The sequence below is a fragment of the Cetorhinus maximus genome, chromosome 11 (assembly GCF_964194155.1).
Source record: "Cetorhinus maximus chromosome 11, sCetMax3.hap1.1, whole genome shotgun sequence".
Classification (NCBI taxonomy): domain Eukaryota; kingdom Metazoa; phylum Chordata; class Chondrichthyes; order Lamniformes; family Cetorhinidae; genus Cetorhinus; species Cetorhinus maximus.
In genome coordinates this window covers 13,554,473-13,578,666 of record NC_135889.1, presented here as the reverse complement: position 1 = coordinate 13,578,666, position 24,194 = coordinate 13,554,473, and the positions used below count along the sequence as shown (strand labels likewise).

The following is a 24,194-nucleotide window of genomic DNA, read 5'->3' as shown; positions in this document are numbered from 1 at the left end:
AAAACTGATCTTCATGACTTATATGTTTGCTGTTGTCACCTGTTGCAATGATGGTGCCCATGATTTAATAGATGATTGATCAGGCTGCAGATGAGATGCACGTTCAAAGCCAGCTGTGGCTCAGTTCATAGCACCCTCGCCTTTGAATCAGAGGGTTGTGGGTTCATGTCCCATTCCCGGAAAACCAAGAACTGTGATTGTACTCGAAAGAAGTTGCAATCTGTGACTGTTGGTAACTCGAAAAGAGTTTCAAAGCCAGGAAGAGGGAGCTGCTGAAGCATACAAGGAGTAACGTTAATGGCATAATATTTAACAAGAACAAAAGGTGGCCCTGGATATGTGATTAATAAATAATTAGTATGTAGTGTGGTATTGCCAGTGATAGATGAATTCACACATGCACAATGTGTGTGTTTATCTGTCCAGATTAGAATGTATAGGCTTCTCTTCACATGGCGGGTAGTACATTATATGTGTGTACACATATATATGCAGTGGAATATTATACTGAGTGTGCATATTTTCTAGTATACAGGACGTGGATAGCATATGTTGTCTGTAGCATTCTGCGTGTGCGTAGTATATTGCACCAAAGAAGTTGGTTTAATCCCTGCCAGCGGATTGTGGCACAGGTTGTGCAGTGTGAGGGTTTGAACCCTTGTAGCCTCAGCCAGACTGTCAGTAAAACTGTCAGTTGGCAGCTGGCTTTGTCCCAAATGAAAGTTCACGACCCACATTTCCAAGTTGCAGAGCAGAACATGGGTGTGAGGTTACTGGCCCCTTTTTCTCCCCTCCCAGCACCCCGGTGAAGAATGTGTTGGATGCTTGTCACTGGAGGGGATGAATGGGGGCGGTGCGGGAGAGGGGAGCCCTTCAAAAAGGACCTTCGATTTATATGAACTCTTATCTCCACCTCCCCTGAGATGAACCAGCCTAGAATGTATAGTTCAGTATGTCAACCACAGATGGTGAGTTGGGTATTCAGATGTGGTAATTGTATTTTTGGTAAAGGAAAAATGAGTAAAAGGCACTGTAATTATGCCTTTGATCTGGATGCTTATATTCAGATAATTGAAACTTCACATTTATGTGAAACTTGAGGTGCTGTTTGTTGTGTAATCTGCTGCCCTTTGCATACCTATGCAAAGCGTGCGTTTATATTGTGCATTATCACACAAACACCTCAAAAGGACTGCCTGCAATAAATTGCTTTCTGAAATGTTTTGCAGGTAAATATTAATTTAAATGAATGAATAAATATCTGGTGAGACAACCCATGGAAATGCACTTACAAGGTGCTCAGTTGAGTTGCACTGATGAATGTAGCTGAGGTAGGAAGCAGCATGTGCATGTACATGTTGAAGCTCAGTGGAAGATGCTCTTGTAAGGTAGTGGCTGGGGTCCATTGCTCGGGTAAAGTAGAACAAGCTTTAATCTATATCCAACGGCGATAAACTTGAAACAAAAACAAAAAATGCTGGAAAAACTCAGCAGGTCTGACAGCATCTGTGGAGAGAAAAACAGAGTTAATGTTTCGAGTCCGTTTGACTCTCCTTCCGAGCTAAAGAGAAGTAAAAACTTGACTGGGGAGTCTGATGCAGGCACTAAGTTGCGAAGCGATATAATGTCTCAGCACTGGTGTGTCTCAACTTGAAACCGAAAAGATTCAAACATCAGACTGAAACTTCCTCAGCCCTCCCTTCCCTCTGCAAAATATTAATCAACCATACTTCTTAATTTATGTTCTTGAACAGGGGATGCTAGTGAAACTAGCGTTAATTCTGGATTGACCTGCAGCTCCTGACTAGCCTCCTAGGTAAAGGTGCCTCCTAGTATCATACTAAGAATGTTCTCTACTCCAATCTCAGGCCGGATACCTGGTGAGGCTCCAAACAGGTCCACCCCAATGCATTTTACAGCTTATGAAATCCTTTGTAAGTGTAGTCACTGTTGTAATGTAGGAAACAGTTTATGCCTAGCAAAATAATAAAATAAATGACCAGATCATCTAAATTTCAAGGGTGAGTTGAGTGAAAAATATTGGCCAGGGAGCATATCCTTTTCTAGTGCCATGGGACCTTTTACGTCCACCTAAGAGGGTGGGTGGGGCCTCAGTTTAATATCTAGTCTGACGGATAACACTTCCGACAATGCAGCACTCACTCACTGGAGAGTTGGCCTGGATTTTGTGCTCAAGTCCTTGACCCTTCTGGCTCAGGTGAGAGTGTTACCAGCTGAGCCACATGCAGCTGGGTAACAAAGAGCCAAAAAAAAAACAGGTTTCCTGCTCTTGATCACTATCCTGTGACACTTGCTCAAAACTGCATCAATGCAGATGTTGGGTGAGAAGAGGGCCAAACTAGTGGTAACTTCCCCCCTGCCCCCTTGGTGGATTAGTCCACCAGTGGTTCGTGCTCAAATACGTCAAAGGTGGTCCGCTTGGATGAGCTGGTTGAGTGCTTATAGACGCCCATGGAGCCGTGCCCTAGGAGAAAAAATTGAGGCTGGGAATGCATCATGCCCTCTCCCATTCACACTGGCCAGCGGTCTTATTGCCCCCAGCTGCACCATAGTTGCCTTCTCTCAGTTGCAGCTTGCATCTGACACTCTGCCTTTTTCTCTGTAGCTGATGTTCACAAGGAGAAGAATCACGTGATGTATGAAGGCAAACACATACACTTCTCAGAGGTCGATAACAAGCCACTGTGCTCCTACAGCCCCAAGCTCTGCAAACAGCGCCGGCTCAACGGCTACGCATTCTGCATCCGCCACGTTCTGGAGGACAAAACTGCCCCTTTCAAGCAATGTGAATTTGTGGCCAAGTACAACAGCCAGCGGTGCACGAACCCTATCCCGAAATCTGAAGACCGAAGGCAAGTCGACCTTTTTTAAATTGGGTAAAACCAGGAAAGGTGGGACAACGCAACTTGAACCATTCCCGCTATCTGAAAACTGATGAGATTGAGTATAATGTTGCTTTTACACCCACACAATTTTACTACTTGTGCAAGCCAGTAGAGGGTAATATTGGGCAGGGTGTAAAGTTGATGTTCCACTCAATCCTGTGGGTCTCCTGCACGGTGAGTTAGGTTAAACTTATCTCCAGTTTCGCAGACCACATAGAATCAATGTAGTAAAATGGTTTCTAAAAGGGATTGAATGGATAAGATATGGCTTTTAGTTACCTGCTAGTGCCTGTAATTATTTTATTGGTAGTGAGGAGCTATTGCTGTGTGATCAGTGTACAAATTGTCCTGAATTGTCACCAATTCCCTCTCCTTTTTGTCCTTTTTACATTGAGGCATGCCCACTCACTCTGGCATCATTGCCAGTGTCTCATTCCTGTGGTGTAGATGATGCGAGAAGAAGATAAAAGATAGAAAGAAGTATATACATTTTTCTCTTCTCTTCCCAAGATGACCATTGACACTGGGTTATAGTTCCACTAGTACCCCAGGACCTCCCCAGGTAGGTTTCATTAAGTGAGCCTTGGGGATGCTTTATCATGCTCTCCAGGTCTCTCCTGATACAGTTGGAAAACCAGCTATGGTGACCTGTTTCACTTTGGCCATGTAGCCATTTGTGACCGAGATCAGGAAGGAAAGTAGGCAGGAACCTATTTCCTTTCACAATGGACGGTGTCCTCAATGTCAGCAGGATTTGGTGTACAAAGCAGTTACTCCTGCTACTGCTGTTGCTCATGTCAGACAGGTGGATCGATGAGGAGGCGGTCCAGTAGGTTATTCCCTCATGTTGGTTCTCACCGGCTGCTGTAAACCCCATCCGGGAGTTTGCACCCCACGCAACCTGCAGGATGAATATTGAAAAGTCATGCACAAACTTCCAGTGCCACTGCAACAATGATTGTGAATTGCCCCTAATGGGAAAGAGGGGTTGCCTAGATAATGAATAAATAGTTACTGAGAAATATTTCTAATTGAGTTTGTGTTCATTATAAAGCTAAGCATTGCCCTTTGTGCTTAGAATTCCATTTAAAGTGGCAGTGAGATTAATAGCCTCCTGCACGGAAAAAGTGAGCTTTCGTTTTGCAAGTAAAAGCATTTCTTAAATTTTTTTGTGTTTGATATGCTGTAGGCTATAACCCTTGAAGCTTAAATTGTAAGTTAATTCCTAATATTGCTGAAAAATAAAAAATTGCCTACATGTTATACATGACAAAGTTCATTGCTGTGTTATCCTGGAAGAGAGACCATAGGGTGGTTTCAAACATTCGGCAGCGCGTTCTTGCTTCATGAGTTATTCACCCCTGAGATGTTGCGAAACCTATTTAGAAAAGTTCGCTAATCATTGTGTCTGTTAGAATCATCAGTAATTGAAGAAACTCTTGAGCGTTGATCAGGGCACCACATACTTAGTTTGTGTCTACTCTTCACTGCCTGGTCCACTGCCTGCAAATATGGCTGCTCCCTTGCTCTTCCCTTGTTTTACCAAGATACACATTTTATCTTGAAATCATTTATTTGGCTGCACTGACACATGTCTCCTTTGCTCTTATTTCTTCCTCTGGGGCCTGAGTTATTTTGTGTTTCTTCTCTCTCCCTCACCTATCCTGTTGACATAATTCGTGTAAGTACCTGCAGTGTTGTTCTGAAAGTGTTACTTGCATTGTTGCCCCACATCTCTTTTTTAAACTATGCAACCGTACCATTGTATTGTGCAGCTCAAAGTGTCAGTGTCATTTATTGCTGTATTATCTTGGGGAAATTCCACCAGTATGTTCTTGCACTTTTCTCCTTGCTTACTGCTTCTCCAAATAGGAAAACATATAGATGCTAACCGGCTTAGGGCAGTTTTTTTCCTTTGTGTTTCCTAGATGCCCTTCCAAGGCCTTTCATTATCCATTTGGCCTACGTATTGCACAACACGTTTATTATATAATTAATTCATCACCCTAGCTTTCTCCCACCACCAGTGATTGCTCTATATCCAGCAATACTTCACCCTAGTACAATGGTTTGCTGATTTCGGAATGGAGATTACCTATGGCGCGCTCCTAGGGACTTCCACCATCCTAACCTCTGAAAAGACAGCACCAGCTACTTGAACAAAAGCTGACATTGCAGAATTGTTTTTACTTCATTCATGCCCACCAACAAAAAATACCATGTTAATAAATCAACAGTGACCAAAAAAAACAAATCTTTCACAAACGCAAATCCTGTCCTGGCTGGGGTTCTCTTTCTGCAGCATTGAGGTGGCTGAGGGGTGACTTGATCAAGGTCTTCAAGATTATGAAGATGTAGAGAAAATGTTTCCATTTATGAGTGGGTCTAAAACTTGAAGTGTATATAAATATAAGACGGTTGCTAATAGACCCAGTAGGGTATTCGAGAGATACTTCTTTACCTACAGAGTGGTTCAAATGTGGAACTACTTGCCACATGGAGTAGTTGGGACAAAAAGCATAAACGCATCTAAGGGGATGCAAGATAAGCACATGAGGGAGAAAGGAATAGAAGGTTATGTTAATGAGGTTAGATAAGTTAGGGTGCGAGAAGGGTTATGTGGCCAATAAGCAAGGGCACAGAGTTGCTGGGGCAAATGATCTATTTCTGTGCAAGCTCTGTCTAATTCTATGATACACAATTTGGGACCTTAGACAACTCAAAGAGCTCTAGCCACAATCCTCAAGTTTGGGAAGAGAGAATTATAATTGTACTGCTGTATCTTTTTCACAATTCAAGCGGATGCAGCAGGAAAATTTCACACTGCCCACCACTGCACATTGCTGAATTCTCAAGTGAGAACGACGCAATGCTGGAATATTTATGCCGAGTGATATCATGGTTCTAACCCCAGTTCTTGGAGGGATGTGGGAACTGACTGGAACAATGTGTGGTACTTGATGTTGTAGTGGTAGCTCCCTGACTCTGATGATTCTTTCTTCCTTCTCTGACAGATACTGCAACAGTCACCTGCAAGTACTTGGTTTGGTGCCCAAAAAGGAGCGGAAGAAAAAGAATGAGCAGCTAGAGGAGGTGCGCCCCAGACTGCACCCTGATGCTACCATGGCAGTCAGCCTGGCAGTGCCCTCGCTGGCCTTGAAGGCGGCAAATGGTCTGAACGGGCCGACACGATCCCCACAGAGGCCACGGCTGACTCTCCAATACCTGGAGCATGAGCTCGATGACCCATTCGCTTTCCCTGACGACGATGACTGCGTTCTGAGGAAAGGGACTGTCAAACGGAAGCTTCAGACCAAACTGGCTCAGAACCGACAGCAGCAGCGACTGCTGCGAGAGCCCGAGACTTTCAGACTGCAACCAGAGCACTTTATCCCCCATCTCGCACCATCACGGCCGCTGTACCCTGGCACTCCCCCTCTCTCTAGTCCCCCCCGACCCGCCGGACTGTCGCAGGGTCTGCTATGCAAACCCCCTCCGCCTCTGCCCCCGACTCCCAGTCTGCCACAAGTGGCGGCCCATAGTATCGTTACGACAACGCCAGCCTCGCACTCGCCAAATGGAAAGCCTCACCGGTCTGCCTCGCCGCCGCAGCACACGCCGCCGCCACCTCCACCACAGCCGGCTGCGGCCCTACCCTCGCCTGCCATCACGGCAACAGACTCTTCTCGGCCCGACGTGGTTGTCCTCAAGGCTTCAAGGTCCACACCTGTCTGCAAGCAGCGCTCGGCCTGTGTAAACAGGCTGCAGAGACTAGCAAAACTCTGTGCTGAGAAACAACTGTTGCACCGGGATCTCTTCCCACATTTAGGTAGGAGTGCGAGAGGCGTTTTATGATCTACTTCACTCGAAATGCAGTACTTTAATCATGCCATATCACATGAGGCTTCTTGGGACAGCCAAGAAAGTTCCTGGGTAACCAAGCTGATTCAGCGAAAATAATTAAATAAGTATTATGCACAGTTCTGTTGTCCATTTTACAGAAACAACGTGGGGCACCACGACACAGCCCAAAAAAGGCTTACAAGAATGATACCAGAACTGAGGTTATAACTATCAGGAAAGATTCAGCTGACTGGAACTGTTTTCTCCACTGGGAATGCTGAGGCGTGACCTGATAGAGAGCTGGGCGATTATGAAAGGGTTTAGTGGGGTACACGTAGAGAAAATGTTTCCACTGCTGGTATAGTCCAAAACTAGGGGCCATAAATATAAGATAGTCACTAACAAATCCAGTAAAGAATTTCGGGAGACATTTCTTTGCTCAGCGAGTGGAACAAATGGTTGCACTTGCTACCTTATGCAGTGGCTAAGATGAACGGAATAGATGTATTAAAGGGGAAAGTAGATATGCACATGAGGTGGAAAGGAATGGAAGGATACACAGATTAACTGTAGAAGGATACATGACTGGTGTGGATTATAAACACCTGGAAAGACCCGTTGGGTCGAATGGTTTTATTTTTGATGTATATCCTTGTAAATTCAGATCATGTTTCTTTTCTACCCAAAGTACTCCTCCAGGTGCTCTCCTCACGGTTTCTCACTTTTCTCCTCCATCCTTTCCTATGAAGGTGTCAATTTCTTCCTGGGGTCTGGTTCCTTAAGTCCGATCTTTAAGGAAATGATGCTACTCTTCAAGAATAAGCCTTGATTGCCACCCAACTTTTTTAAAAATTCTTTGATGGAGTGTGAGCGCCACTGTCTAGGCCAGCAGTTGTTGCCCATCTCTAATTGCCATCGAAAAGGTGGTGCTGAGCCGCCGCCTTGAACCAGTCCATGTGGTGTAGCTATACCCACAGTGCTATTAGGAAGGGAGCTTCAGGACTTTGAGACCCAGTGACAGTGAAGGAATAGTGATATAGTTCCAAATCAGGATGGTGTGTGGCTTTGCAGGTGGTTGTGTTCCCCTGCATCTGCTGCCCTTGTCCTTTGAGGTGGTTGAGGTCACGGGTTTGGAAGGTGCTGTTGAAGGAGCCTTGGTGAGTTGCTGCAGTGCATCTTGTAGATGCACACACTGATAGTACACAACTTGACTGTAATGAAGATGGGGGGGGGCGGCATCTCAGGCATGCTTGCTTTTTGTCCACACCAAGACTGGCGCACCGCCCACAAAGATCACTGGAAAGCAATTGGGAGCTGGAAGCCTGCCTGCTTTTCTGTTTGCCAGTAGCAACTTAGAGGAGGGAGATAGAGAGATGAAAGATGCATAGAAGGAATTCCAAGGATTGGGGCTAGAACAGCTGACGGCATGGCTGCCAATGGTGGAGCAAAGGCAATTGGGAGTGTGCAAAGGCCAAACTGGATGAGAGCTGAGATATCGGAAGGTTGTAGAGATGGAGGAAGTTACAGTGATCAGGAGGGATGAGACCGCTCAGGGATTTGAAAACAAGGAGGAGACACTTAAAATTGAGGCATTGTCGGACTAGAAGCTAATGTAGGTCAGCGAGCGCAGGGGTGATGAGTGATAGGACTTGCTGCCTGTTAGGATAAAGACAGAAGAAGCTCAAGTTTATGGAGGGTGACGGGTGTGACGCTGGTTAGGAGAGCATTGGAATAGTTGAGTCGAGATAACAAAGTCGTGCGCTGAGCTGAAGCAGCGTGTTTTCCCTTTTCACTTTTTTTTTCTCTCCTCAGCCATTTTCCTCTGTGCCATAATTTCATTTCTGGTAACCAGACAGATATTTGCCAGCACAGACCTCTTTTGTACACAGTTTGTGTTGAGCTGCCACGAGGCTGTTAGTGTGAACCTGTTGTACAAGATTTCCTTATTCATTCTGTTAGTGACCATAGCAAGTTAGCATAGCCTTTGAGAGGTGTGGCCAGATGGCCACTGAGCAACACTTGTATGATCACAGCTCCACAATGTACTGGCATTTGTTTGCTGGTGCAAAGGTTAGTGGAATTTATTTTGCAGAGCAGGTGGTTGGAGTGTGTAATGTTTTGCCACAGGGAGTGGTTGAAACCATTGCATAGTTAAAGGGAAAGTTTTATATAAACATTCGAAGGAAGGTATAGATTTCCTGTGTCAAAGACTTGGCACAGGCACAATGGGCCGAGTGGCTTCCTGTGCTTAAACTTTTGCTTTTCAACATTGTCATATGGTGTCTAGAACACACTTGAAAAGCTTCTGTGTAAAATGTCATTAGATTTTGTGACAAAAACACACGATTATCTCATTGCTGTTTTGGGAATCTTATTGTGTGCAAAGTGGCTGTCACATTTTTCATATTACAATAGTGACAAGACATCGAAAAAGCACTTCATTGCCTGTGAAGTGATTTTGGACATCCTGAGGTTGTGCAAGGTGCTACAGAAATGCAAATCTTTATCTCCTTCCTTTCTTGCTTTAGTTGGGGAAGTATAGATAGAGCTGCCACTGTTTCCAAAAGGAATACATGCCGGGCATTTCAGAGGAGGTTTGGTTAGTATTGGATCCTTTACTTGCACACTTGTGATGAGGGTGCCAGTAATTAGTGCTGCTTTGTTTTGTTTTGGAAAATCCAAAAGCACGTTAAGTGTGAGCTCCTTTCATAGGGTGAAGCTTTGCCTTGAACAACTATGGATAATGCACTCCATGTGACAAACTCATCCTGTTAGTGTTTATCTTGCCCATTGCACTGTACCAGTATTACCCTTCACCACCAGTTAGATGGTGGTGCAACCAATTCAGTGAGCAATTATTTCATGATTGGCAGTAAAGTGAATGCCAAGTCCAGAACCGGTTGGAGTGGTTGTTTGGACAAAGGCAATGGGATTTAAGTTTGCATTCTCTGTTCTGATTTCCTAACTAGGTTGAAAATGAAGGAAGAATTCACTGCCTGAAAGGGCCGTGGAAGCAGATTCAATAGCAATTTTGAAAAGGATAGTGGATATATAATTAAAAAGGAACAAGCTGCAGAACTATGGGGAAAGATGATGGGAGTGGGCCTCACTGGATAGCTCTTACAAAGAGCTGGCACAGGCATGATGCTCCCCAGAGCAGTATGATTCTAAGATGCTGCTGTTTTAATTAAAACTAGAAAACAAGTTTTCTTACAGTTGATTGCCATCATTCTCTGTAAGGAAAAGATTATCTCTAACGATAACAGAATTCTGAGACCTCCTTGCTATATTGAGCCTTCAGGAAGCAATGTGATGCTCTGACCTGGCGATAAAAGGCTATTAAACACTTCTCAGCAATTAGTGGCTGACTCTGACCGAGAAGTCGGCAACTGTGAGATTTGTGTTCACCATTTTAATCTTACGGATGTGATATTAAACCAAAGGCCCCTCTCAGTTGAATGCAAAAGATCTCGGGCAGATATTTGAAATAAAGCAGGGGAGATGTCCCTGGTGTCCTGGCCAATAATGATCCCATGATTCACTTCAAAAAAAACATTGTTCAGTCATTATAGCATTGCTGTTTGTGGGACCTTGCTGTGTGCAAATTGGCTGCTGTGTTTCCTACACTACAGTAGTGACTACCCTTCAGAAGTATTTCATTCGCTATAAAGGGCTGAGGAATGTCCTGAGATCAAAAATGGCGCCATATAAATGCAAGTTCTTTCTTTTGTGTGTCTGGCTGCAGTGAAGGTGACCTTGTAATGTGTGTTTCCGCCCCCACTTGAATTCGAGCTGTGGTAACATTGCTCTGTTTCTGCCCTGGCAGACATCACAGAAACAGAAACTTGGTGAACATCTTACTCACAAGAGATGACGACTACAGAGAGTCGGTCACTCTGGGCGGCAAGAGAGCCTCCAAACTAGGCAGATGCCCATATCAAACAAATGTCAATAACTATTTTCCAGTCCCATAGTGCCACTTGTAACCTTAAGTCTTTAGAACTGTGCTTAGACTAACCCCTTTGGATGTGTAGGTTAAGTTTTAAATGAGATGGTAATCCTTGGACGTCAGTGTTACAATGGAGACAGTAACTCTAGGGGTCAATTTGTTGATAGAGACTGTAACTCTAGGGTTCATTGTGTTAGAGTACCTCTACGGGTCACTGTTTTCATGGAGACAGTATCTCTAGGGGCTATTGTGTTAATGGGCATAGTAACTCTCAAGGTCCGTGTGTTAACTTGGGCAGTACCTCCAGGGGTCAGTTTGTTAATGGAGACTGTAACTCTATGGGTCAGTTTGTTAAGGTGACAATAACTCTAGGGGTCAGTGTGTTGTGATGATCACAGCCGATGTTAATTGCTACGCAAACCAAATCCCAGAGGGAAACTTGGCTTACAGGCCATAGCCTTTTGTATTCTAAAAGCGAGAAGGGAACGTATAGCTCTCAGCAGTAAGAAGTCCAATGACACTTTTGGGATTTTAATAAAACTTTTACTTTTAATTTTTAACAAGAATAAAAGAAAACTTAAGCATACAAGATTACAGATACACAGTTAAACTTAGTCTTACAAAACATTCTCCCAAAAAGACGCTCTACTTGGTCAGACCCTCAAGGAAACACCTTCCAGGCCACACTCCCTTATAGGTGAGCAGAAAATGCTGGGAAAACCTCAGCAGGACTGACAGCCTTTGTGGAGAGAGAAAGTTGAGCTTTTGAGTCCGAAAGACCCTTCTTTTGAGTTTTTCCAGCATTTTCTGTTTTGGTTTCAGATTTCCAGCATCTGCAGAATTTTGCTTTCAACTCCCTTTTAGATGTTTAACTATAAAAGATCCAGTAATATTACCCAAGGCAAACTGCTGTAGCTTCAATAATGGCATACCACATGACCTGTAACTCTTCCACACTGCTGTGAAAATGCAAACTTCAGAATAAAACTGGTTTGCAGCCCAAGTCTTCTGGCCTGACTGGATGGCTGATTCAAACCTGCATCTGCTACCAGCTCCAGCTCAACAGCTCGAATAGCTACAGCTCCAGCTCAAACAGCTCCCCACAGTAACTCTAAAGTACCTTTTTTCCCTTTCACCTCCAGTTCCATTGTTTTCACACCTCCTTGAAACCCAAATCCTTCCAAATATAAGATCTTTAATTTTTCCATCTTGTCTTTGCTTTGGGGTCAATACAATATAATATCCCTCCTCCTGATTACCTGTGGAACTCCTGTAAGATGCAAACATTTTTCTTGTTACTTCTGATTCCCCTTTGATAGTCAGACAAACTCTACTTATCTAAAAATGTCAATGTTAAATCTAATCTATTCATTCGTACCTCAAACCTAACACCTATCCTTTTCATGTTTTAAACCCCCCCCCAGACAATCTGTTTGCTATTAATCTCTGCCCATCTTAATTAAATCTCACACGCACACGCGCGTGTACACACACAGCCTTTTTACAGAAAAACACAATATTTACCAAAGAATATTTTTAAAAAACATCCATTTTTCAGTGTTCATGGAGAGAGTAACTCTTGGGGTCAGTGTTTTAATGAGGACAGTAACTCTGGGGTCAGTGTGTGAAAGTGATAGTAAATCTAGGGGTCAGTGAGTTAATGGGGACAGTCTAGGGGGTCAGTGTGTTAATGGGGACAGTAACTCTAGGGGTCGGTGTGTTAACGAGCAGAATAACTCTGGGGGTCAGTGTTTTTATGGGGACAGTAAGTCGAGGTGTCAGTGTGTTTATGAGGATAGTAACTCTAGGGATTATTGCGTTATAGTGACAGTAACTCTAGGGGTCAGTATGTTCATGGAGACAGTAACTCTAGTGGCTATTGTGTTAATGGGGACAGTAATTCTCAGGGTCTGTGTTAATGGGGACAGTACCACCAGGGGTCAGTGTGTTCATGGAAACTAACTCCAGGAGTCAGTGTGTTAAGGAGACAGTAATTCTAGGGGTCAGTGTGTGTTAAAGTGACAGGAATTCTCGGGATTGGTGTGTTAATGGGGACAATAATTCTAGGGGTCGGTGTGTTAATGGGGACAGGAATTCTAGGGGTCGGTGTGTTAATGGGGACAGGACTTCTAGGAGTCGGTGTGTTAATGGGGACAGGAATTCTAGGGGTCGGTGTGTTAATGTGGGAAGTAACTTTAGAGGTCAATGACCCCTTGAGTAACTGCCAATTTAACACACTGTTAATGGAGACAGTCACTCTAGGGATCAGCGTGTCAATGGAGACAGTCATTTTTGGGGTCAGTGTGTTAATGGGGAAGGTAACTCTCAGGGTCAGCTTGTTCATGGCAACAGTCACTCAGGAGTCTAACTATGGGTCAGTGTGTTAATGGGGACAGTAACACTAGGGCTAACTGTGTGAAAGGGTCAGTAACTCTCTGGGCTACTGTGGTCATGGAGGTGTGTTAATGGAGACAGTAATCCTGATCGGTCCATATGTGCTGTTAAAGGAGACAGTGTCACTAGTTGTTAGTGGAAAATGAAGACTGGTATTTCATGGGTCACTACAGTCCTGTGAATTATCATTAGTTGGAAGCATACTTGTTCTTCCTGCTCACCTGTCTCGAAAAATCCTTAAGCATCGCACTTTGTCGTGTGTTTCTTTATTAAATTATTCCAGGGTTTTTACATGCTCTATGTTGTGTGGGTGTTCATTCCACAAGTCCCCTTCACTATCACTTGGAAAAGCTTCCCTGGATCTCCAGTGTAATGCTTTGCGTCCTGCCTTGGGTTCAATGAGATGACATTCTTCTCGTCTACAGGGCTAGACTGGTCTGAGGACAGCGAGGAAGAGGAGGAAGATGAACGTGTGCCTCCTTGCCAGTATGCATGGACGTTGCGGGACAAGTGGTCAGCTATTCGGCCCGAGTGAGTACCATCCGGGTAATCATTCAGCAACTTGTTGGGCCCTGGTCTGGGAACTGATAACTTGGCTTTGTAGGCACGTTTGACCTTTTTCTACTGAAATAAGCCCTGTCAACTTAGCTGTGACATATACCAGGCACGCACACATTTCGAATAAGGAATGACGTTTTGCCGGTGTATATCTTTGATCTCCTTGATTGGTTAGACGATACTTATTGTGCATAATTCTGGTCTCCGTATGACAGAAAGGACACAGGACCACTGGGGAAAAAATGCAAAACAAGATTTACAAGGATGATACCAGGCTGAGAGGGTGCAGTCATGTGGGAAGACTGAACTTGCTGTGGGCTCTGATCTTTATAATAGAGGCAGCTGCGAGGTGACCTGATAAGATGTTTATAATAATAAGCAGGTTCATTGGGTAGACGTAGAGAACGTTTTTCCACTGTAAGGGAGTTCCAAACTAGTGGTTGTAAAGATAACATACCACTCATAAATTCTGTTGGGAATTCAGTAAAAATGACTCTACTCATTGTGTTTTTAGAATGTGGAACTTGCTAACACAAGGAGTCGTTCAGATTCATAGCATAGATGCATTTAAGGGGAAGCTAGATAACTACATGAAGGAGAGAGGGATAAAAGGATATGCTGATAGGGTTAGGTAAGGTAAGGTGGGAGGAAGCTTGTTTGGAGTGTAATAGCAGACTTTTTGGGCTGAATAATTTTTTTTCTGTGCTGTACATTGTATGTAATCATAGTGGTGGGCAGATTCTGTTTTGTTGCTGGTTTTTCTTAAAACGTAGAAGCCTCATACAAGTGGCCGGTGCAACTGCTTACATATTGCCCTTTTGCTCCTGCGACCTGGATTCAAATGCAGCCTGGCTTGGATTGGCTGGAAACCATCTGCATCCATTGGCTGCAAATGTGTTATGGCTGCCACAGCACTGTTGTTCACTGGCATGGACTACAGCAGAAAACTGTTGCTAATCTGTACTCAGAACAAGGGCACTAGAAGAACTGGGTAGTTGTTATGGGAAATGTCATACCAGAGAAGATTAAAGGACGATTTATCCTTGACCATCTCCTGTTTCTCTGCATGCTGCTCCTTCAAGATATATCCAGAAACATAGCATGCTGGCGACACCTAGCTCTACCTCATCAACATGCCCCTTAAGCCTCTCCACTGCCTCTAATTTGTCAGCCTGCTTGTACAATTTCCAGTGCTGGATGAGCGGAAATTTTCTTTAACTAAACATTTGGAAGACTGAAGCCATTGTCTTCGACCCCGCCACAAGCTCTTCCCTAGCCAATGACTTCACCCCTCTTCCTGGCAACTGTCAGAGGCTGAACCAGATTTGTTGTCATGTTTGACCCCAAGATAAGCTTCCAATCACATATTCCATCTCACTAAGACTACCTTCCAATCACATATTCCATCTCACTAAGACTACCTTCCAATCACATATTCCATCTCACTAAGACTGCCTTTTGCCATCTCTGTAACATAACCTGACTCCACTCATGTCTTAGTGCATTTGCTGCTGAAACACTCCACCATGGCTTTGTTCGCTCTAGATTTAACTACACCAACGCACTCCTGGCCAGCCTCCCATATGCTATCTTCAAATGTCATCAAAAGCTGCAGTTCAAGTTCCAACTTGCACCAAACTCCATTCACTCATTACCCCTGTACTCACTGACCTACATCGGCTCCCAGTTAAGCAACGCCTCAATTTTAAAATTTTCATCCTTGTTTTCACATCCCTCTCATGACCTTGCCCCTCCCTAACTCCATAATCTTCTCCAGTCCTGGGAGATATATCTGGGATATCTGCACTCTTCTCATTCTAGCTTCTTGAGCGTTTCTGATTTTCATTGTTCCACCATTGGTGGTCATGTCTTCATCTGCCAAAGCCCTAAGCTCTGAAATTGTGTCCCTAAATTTCTCTGCCATTCTACCCCTCTCCTACTTTCAAATGCTCCTGAGAACCAACCTCTTTGAGCTGATATCTTAGGTGACTTGGGGCATTTCACTATATTAAAGAATGAATACAGAAGCTTCAGAGGAGAGTTTGAAAAAGCAAATCAGAGAGTATGAAAGACTGGCAGCTAACAAGAAAAGGGAATCCAATAGTAAAAAAGTGGTAAGAGGAAAAGTGGGGCTGATTAGGGACCAAAAAGGGGATTTGCGCATGGAGCCAGGGGACATGACTGAGGTATTAAATGAATAATTTGTATCCATTTTTACCAAGGAAGAGGAGGCTGTGCAGGCCATGGTTGAAGAGGAGATAATTCAGACACTTGCAGGGTTTAATATCGATAAGGAGGAGGCATTGGATTGGCTGTCAGTATTTAAAGTTAATAAGGCACCAGAACTGGATGAGATTCATCCAAGGATATTGAGGGAAGTGAGAGTGGAAATTGCAGAGGCAATTATTGTCCATAATTTTCCAGTGTTTCTTAAACTCTAGGATGGTGCCAGGCGACTGGAGAACTGCAAATGTTACACCCTTGTTCAAAAAAGCGTGTAATGATAAGGCCAGCGACTACAGGCCAGTCAGTTTTACTTCAGTGGTGGAGAAACTTTGAGAAACAATAATTCAGGGCAAAATTAATAGTTACTTGCAGGTTAATTAAGGAAAGTCAGCATGGATTTGTTGAGGCAAATCGTGTTTAACCAACCTGTTTGAATTTTTTGATGAGGTAACAGAGAGGGTTAATGGGAGCAATGCTGCTGATGTAGTTTACATGGATTTCCAAAAGGCACTTGAAGTGTGGCACAACAGAATTGTGAACAAAGTTAGAGCTCATTGAATAAAAAGGATAGTAACATCGTTTGGCTGACAGGAAACAGAGACTAATTATTACTGGATGTTTTTCAGACTGAAGGAGGAGTTTATAGTGGAGTTTGCCAGGGATTGCGGTTCGATGTCAGGGACCCCCGGCTCTTCCTGATATGTAGTAGTGACCTAGACCTTGGTGTACGGGGCACAATTTCAAAATTTGCAGATGATACAAAACTTGTAAGTATTGTGAACTGGGAGGAGGATAGTGTAGAGCTTCAAAAGGACATAGATTGATGGAATGGACGAGCAAATAGCAGATGAAATTTAATGCAGAGAAGTGTCAAGTGATTCATTTTGGCAGAAAGAATGCGGAAGGACAATATAAAATAATGGGTATAATTCTAAAGGGGGTGCAGGAGATGAGGGACCTCGATGTATATGTGCATAAATCATTGAAGGTGACAAGACAGGTAGATAGAGAGGTTAATAAAGCATACAGCATTCTCAGCTTTATTAATTGGAATGTAGAGAACAAAAGCAACATTAAACTTCTATAAAAACACTGTTTCAGCCTCAACTGGAGTATTGCGCCCAGTACTGGGCCCCACACTTTAGGAAGGGTGTGAAGGCATTAGAGAGAGTGCAGAAAAGTTTAATGAGAATGGTTCTGGTGATAAGGAACTTCAATTACTTAGTTTGGAGAAGTTGGGACTGTTTTCCTCTGAGAAAAGGAAGTTGATATTTGATGGAGGTATTCAAAATCATTAGGGGTATGGTCAGAGTAGATAGGGAGAAACTGTTCCCATTGGTGGAAGGACCGAGAACCAAAGGGCACAGATATAAGGTAATTGGCAAAAGAAGTAATGGCAACATGAGAAAATTTTCATGCACTGAGTGATTAGGATCGTGAATGCACTGCCTGAGTGTGGTGGAGGCAGATTCAATTGAAACATTCAAGAGCGAATTAGATTATTGTCTGAAAAGGAAGAATGTGCAGTGCTACAGGGAGAAGGTGGGGGAGGAATGGCACTAGGTGCATTGCACCTTCAGAAAGCCCGCACAGACACGACAGCCTGAATGGCCGCCTCCTGCCCTGTAACCATTGAGATTCTGTGATTCTATGAATAGAGGTGTTCAAAATTATGAATAGTTTTAATAGAGTAGATAGGGAGAAACTGTTTCCACGAACAGGTGGGACAGCAGCCATAGGCACAGATTTAAGATAGTTGGCAGAAGAACCATAATGGAGGTGAAATTCCTTTCTACAGCGAGTTGTTACGATTTGGAATGCACCACTTGGAAGAGTGGTGAAAGCTTATTCATTAACAGCTTTCAAAATGGAGTTGTAGAAATACCTAAAAAAGGAAAATTTGAAGGACTGATAGGGAAAGGTCAGGAGAGTGGGACTAATTTGATAGCTTTTCAAAGAACCAGCACAGACATGATGGGCTAAATAGCCACCTTATGAGCTTTATGATTGGATGGTCTGTTCTGAAGGTTGCAATTTAGGCACATTGTTTGGGAGAACTATACATTTTTGCTCTGCATTTAATTTTACTCTAAGCTGTATTGCATCTAATCAGAATGGGTGAAGCTCACACAAGGTGAAGCTCACATAATGTTCCATTCTCCAGCAGTAACCACTTACTTGGACCATAACATTCAGCAATTGTAGAAAACCAATTCCACTAATAATAAATCCATTGTTCCATTGTATTTACTGCACAGAAACAGGCCATTCATCCCAACTGGCCTATGCTGGTGTTAATGCTCCATATGAACCTCCACCTACCCCGCTTCAACTAATCCAATCAACATATCCTTCTGTTCTTTTCTCCCCCATGTATTGAAATAGCATTCCCTAAAATACAACTATGCTAATCACCTCAAACACTGTGTGTCGTGAGTTCCACATTCTAGCAACTCTGAGTGAAGAAGTTTCCCCTGAATCCCCAACGGATTTATTAGTGACTATCTTATATTTATGGCCCCTAGTTTTGGTCTCCCCCACAAGTGAAAGTATTTTCTCCCTGCCTAAGCTATTGACCCTTTCATAGGTTTAAAGACTCTATTAGAACACACTTTAGCCTTTTCTTTTCTTCAGCTTTTTGGTCCCACCTGGCAGTTATAGTCTTTCAATGCTGGTATCATCCTTGAGCCTTATTTGCTCCTTCTCCAATGTCAGATATGGACACTTGAACTGTTCATTGCATTTCCATGGGTGATCTAATGAAGGTCCTACATAGGTTTAACATAATTTGGGTTGATTGGATTTTTGAATCATTCTTTTTCTGTATGGCACACTTAGTGTCGCAAGATAAGAAAATGAGGGAAAGACCTGGCAGGTCAGATAGCCTATGAATGGAGTGAAGACTTTTCAGGCTTCCTCAGAATTGGAACCGCAGTTCAGATATAAGATCCACAGGCAAAACTTAAATTCTGATTCTTCCTGCACAGATGCTTCTTGGCCAGCATGCTCTTGGTCTAGTTACGAAAGAGGTTTACATCTATGTAGTGCTTTCAAGGACACCACAAAGTCACTGTTGTAATATATTGAAAACTAACAGCCAATTTGCACACAGTGAAGTCCCACTAACAGCAGTGAGATAATGACCAGTTAATCTGTTTTGGTGATGTTGACCGAGGGATAAATATTGGTCAGAACTCCAGGAGAACCCCTCAGCTGTCAGATTGTCATAAAAGCCCAGCTGGCTCACGGATGCGGTGGGATCCTTTATATCCAGTTTATGGGGCTTAAATTTAACGTCTTGTCCGAAAGACGGCACTTCCGACAGTGCAGTACTCCTTCAGTACTGCACTGGAGTGGCAGACTAGATCGTGCTGATGTATGAGCTTGAAACAAAAATCTTCTGACCCCCAATGAGACTGCTGTCCTGTGACACCTACCTAGATTAAATTATTATCCGTATTGCTCAAAATAGGAATTGTACTCTGTGCAAATGCAGGACAAACGTCATTATGGGAGATTGATTGAGCAGGAAGTTTCCCCCCACACTATATGTTCAGTTAGTTCTGTGCATACTTATGCCAATAAAAAAATTAGTAAAAGGATAGTAAGAGGAAGGGTGGGGCTGATTAGGGGCAGAAAAGGGGGCCTATGCTTGGAGGCAGAAGGTATGGCTGAGGTACTAAATGAGTACTTTGGCAGCTGCTTCCTTGGTCAAGACTGATGCAAAGCCAGAGTGAAAGAGGAGATAGTTGACGTACTGGATGGGCTAAAAATTGGTAAAGAGGAAGCCTCTTGAGTACTGCCAATCATAACTGCTCCATCATTGTTGGTCATGCTTCAGTTGTCTAAGCCCCAAGCTCTGGAATTCCCTCGTTAGACCTCCACCTCACTTTCCCCCTTTAAGACACTCTTTCAAGCTTAGCCTTTTGATCAAGCTTTTGGTCATCTGACCTCATGTCTCCTTTGTGTTTCTGTGTCATACCTTGTATTATAATGTTCCTGTGAAGTGCCTTGGGCCGTTTCGTTACGTTAAAGGTGCTATATAAGTATAAGTTGTTGTATTAGAAAGGCTGGCTGTACTGAAAGTTGATAAGACACCAGGACTGATGGAATACATCTGAGGATGTTAAGGGAAGTAAGGATGAAAGTTGAGCAGGTATGGCCATAATCTTCAAATCTCCCTTGGATACTGAGGTAGTGCCACAGGACTGGAGAACTGCAGATGTTACACCCTTGATCAATAATGGTTAAACCCAGCTACTGCATGTAGTAAAAGGGTCTGGCACATTTAGGGTTAATGTGGGACGACTTTAAGACATACATACTGTTCTGTAACCAACACCCTTCCAACACTGCAGGCCAGTTAGTTTAACCTCAGTAAGAAAAGTTTTAAAAAGGATAAGTTGGGACAAAGTTAACATGTTAGATGTATTAAATGTATGAATTAAAGCCAGTAGAAATTTGTAAAAGGCAAATTCTGTTAAACTGTCTGGGTAGAGGTTTTTGATGAGGTAACAGAGGGTGCTAGAACAGAGACTTGGAGGTATATGTGCACAAATTGTTGCAGATGGCAGGATAGGTTGAGACAGCATTTAAAAAGGCATATGGGATCCTGGGCTTTATAAATAGAAGCAGAGAGTACAAAAGCAAGCAAGTTATGAATCTTGATAAAACATTGGTTCGCCTCAACTAGAGTATTGTTTCCAATTCTGCGTACCACACTTGAAGGATGTGAAGGCTTTAGAGAGAGCACAGAAAAGATTTATGAGAATGGTTTCAGGCATGTGGGACTTCAATTATGTAGATAAATTGAAGAAACTCGTTTTTTTTTCCCTTTGAGAATAGTTGGTTGAGGGGAGATTTGATACAGGTGTTCAAAATCATGAGGGGTCTTGACAGAGCAGATAGAGAGAAACTGCATTGGTGGAAGAATCAAAAACCTGAGGGCACAGATTTTAAGCTGATTGGCAAAAGAAACAACGGCGATATGACAAAACACAGTGCATAGGAGCTGGAATACACTGCAGGAAAGTGTGTTGGAGGGAGATTCAATTGTGGCTTTTAAAATAGAATTGGATAAGCACCTGAAGAGATGAAATTTCCATGGGTACGAGGAAAGGATGGGTGAGTGGGACTAGCTGAGTTGCTCTTGTAGAGATTCAGGATGGACACGATGGGCTGAATAACCTCCTGTACTGTATCTATTCTGTGGCTCTGTGGTACATACTGGAGATGGTTTCCAGGGATCTGCTGAAAGCTTTTCCTGATCTACCTGCAGTAATAATGTAGCAGCTGTTGGCCTTTTCAGTGGCAATGTTTTCATGTCTGAAGGCCGTATGGTGCAATGATGACACTCAACAGTGAAACCGAAACAGATGCTATGAATCTCTCATCAACTCTCCCCAGATGGTTGTTATACCGTGATCCAACCGGTCTCACTGAACTCCTCCTTTCACATAAAGGTTTCCAAGCTCTGCTCTCCAGGAACTTGCTTTAGGATTGTCTCCCAAACCAATGCTTTCTTTCAGATCCCTTGTGCAAGGGTCCATCTCCAGGGTTTTGAACTCTCCTTCCGATGGGCCTCTCTCCTGGGTCACCACATGTGTTCAAGCTTTCTTCCACGCACTCTCTCTCTCACTGACTGACTCAGCTGTCAACAGTGCGCCACTGCTTCACATGCCCATAGCAAAGAGTTACAGACCTTCAGTTGTCTCTGGACCTTCTGACTTTTCCCAGGTGTTTATTCCTTTAAACTTGAAGCTTGGAGCCTCTCTCTGCTCTGCAGTCTTCCAGGTTCCTGTCCTTGCTTTGACTAGAAGGTCTTGGGACTTTCTCCTGTTTCACTACCCTGGATCTGGGGACTTTATTCTTTAGCTTGGGACTTGCTATCTGCCCTGTTTGCTCCAGTCTCTGCCTGGCAGCTACTTTCAACCAACTTTGGCTATCTGTGCCTTCTAGGCTGCTTCTGCCTGGCAGCTGTCTTTAAAACCTCAAAAACTGCTGTTCCTACTTTATTCTGTGTGTCTGTGGGAGGGACCATAGCCTCTCTGGACCCCTGAGGCTAGGCAACAGCCCATTTTTTTCTACTCTTCTGTCTGCTCAACTTCTCTTACAGTCGTAAACTCTCATTAGAAAGGCAGGTACCTTTTAAAGGGAAACTAAAATTCAACTTGGCCTTTTTTTAACATACAGATACAGAAATACAAATCAAACTTAAACATAAAATCTAAAACTCATTCCTAACACGAATACCAATGTAGCTTACTTAAACTATCTCTATTTCCTAACACAACTGAGATCCTGGGGTTTATATGTACATTAACTAATTGGGTACCAGCGATTGATTTGTGAGTTTGAGAGCCTGTGATCAAATCTAAATTCGAAATGATGATTGCAAGCCAATCAGACTTCTGTTCCCGATCCTTATATTTAAATTACTGCTTCACCACTCTGAGCTGTCCTGTCTATGGATATCGCCCCAGCTCCAAAACTCTTATTCTTTCTGGAGTATTTTAATGCTCATTAACCAATTTGCTAAAGTTATCAATGAGCACTTTCTTCCCTGCTGTCAGGCTATCAATAAAAATGACCATGAGGCTGTTTGGGTGGTCATTTGCACACAGCAAATTTCCAGAAGCCATAATGGAATAATTATCAGATAATCTGTTTTTGGGTATTGGTTGAAGGATGAATCTTGGCCTGGATACTGCAAGAACTCCCCGATGCCAAAGGATCTTTTACGTCCACCTGAGAGGGACCTCAGTTCAATCTTTGATCTTAAAATTGGTACCTCTAACAGTGCAGCACTCCCTCAGTACTGCACTGTAGTGTTACCCTGGATTCTGTGCTATACTCTCTGGAGTGGGACTTGAACCCTCAATCTTTCCGCTCCAGCAAGAGTTGGGGTGGTGAAACTTGTAACAATTATCAATAAGTAGAATTTCATCCCTTGTGTCAGGGATCTCAAAGCGTTTTGTCGTTGTCTACCATGTAGGCATGTATCATGGAGCCTCATGGGCCTCAAAGAGTTTAAATCAATGTTCCCATATATTTCAAGTTATTGATAGCGCATCTTGGCATTCTGGTTTTGAATTTATCCACCATAGCACTAAACAGCAGGTTAATTTCCCAAGCCCCCTGCTGACAAAATTCAAACAGGACAAATCAGCATACAAAAATTATGTCTCCCAATAGACTGAGTAACCTGGCATCCAACTCGTGGACCTTAGCTTGGCTCCCCCTGCTGCATGTAATTTCCATTCTCTGATATGTGTTATAGTTTCAGAAACATGTTAGCTGCCTGGCATTTTAGATGGGGAATGCTGCATCACTGAGATTACAAAATGTTACAAGAAATTGCTTGCGGGTAGAAGAGAAGAACAATTTCACTTCAGGTAATAAAATGATTACAATCATATCAGCCTAGCAGGCCGCCTTATATTTTGCACAAAAACCTTACGATTATCTATTGTGTTCAGATTAGAGCACCTCGAGCCATGTGTTAAGGAACAGAGCTATATATTACCCTTCAAGAAGGAATTATTTCATGAGGAAAAGCTAAGCAGATTGGGCCTATACTCATTGGAGTTTAGGAAAATGAGAGGTAATCTTGAAACATACAAGATCCTGAGGGGACTTGACAGAATGGTGCTGAGAGGATGTTTCCCCTTGTGGGAGTGACTAGAAGTAGGGAACACAGTTTACAAATAGTCGCTTTATTGTACAGAACTTATATTGCTGAAAAAAGAGACTTGTTGTCGAAGCGTTTCATCTTAGAAGCATAGGATATTGCAACAGGGGGAGGCCATTCGGCCCATCCAGCCTGCTCCACCAATCTATAAGATCATGGATGATCTGGTTGTGGTCTCAATTCTGCTTTCCTGTCTGCTCCCCATAACCCTTGACTCCCTTGTCTATCAAAAATCTGTCTAACTCTGCCTTGAATAATTCAATGACCCAGCCTCCACTGCTCTCTGGGGAAGAGAATCCCACGGACTAACGACTTTCAGAGAAAAATTTTTTTATCTGTCCTAAAACGGAGACCTTGTATTCTTAAGCTGTTTCCCCTAGTTCTAGTCTCCCCCACAAATGGAAACATCACCCTGCTATCTATCCTATCAAGTCCCCTCAGGACCTTACATGTTTCACCTCTCAATTCTACTAAACTCCAATGGGTATAGGCCCAACCTGTTCAAGCTTTCTTCATAAGATAAGCCCCTCAACCCAGGAATGAGTCAAGTGAACCTTGTCTGAACTGCTAATGCAATTATATCTTTTCTCAAGGAAGGGTACCAAAACTATACACAGCATTTCAAATA

General features: G+C 43.3%; 1 protein-coding gene across 1 annotated transcript in view; it reads left to right on the top strand.

Moving 5' to 3' along the window:
• LOC144686403 (INO80 complex subunit D-like) overlaps positions 1–24,194 on the top strand; it is a 91,787-nt gene that overhangs the window by 19,107 nt on the left and 48,486 nt on the right. Inside the window, exons 3-5 of the mRNA XM_078551554.1 lie at positions 2,627–2,873; positions 5,921–6,735; positions 13,518–13,623. Of these exons, the coding sequence (XP_078407680.1) occupies positions 2,656–2,873; positions 5,921–6,735; positions 13,518–13,623 (1,139 nt within the window). The 5' untranslated portion in view covers positions 2,627–2,655. The remainder of the gene's footprint in view (positions 1–2,626; positions 2,874–5,920; positions 6,736–13,517; positions 13,624–24,194) is intronic.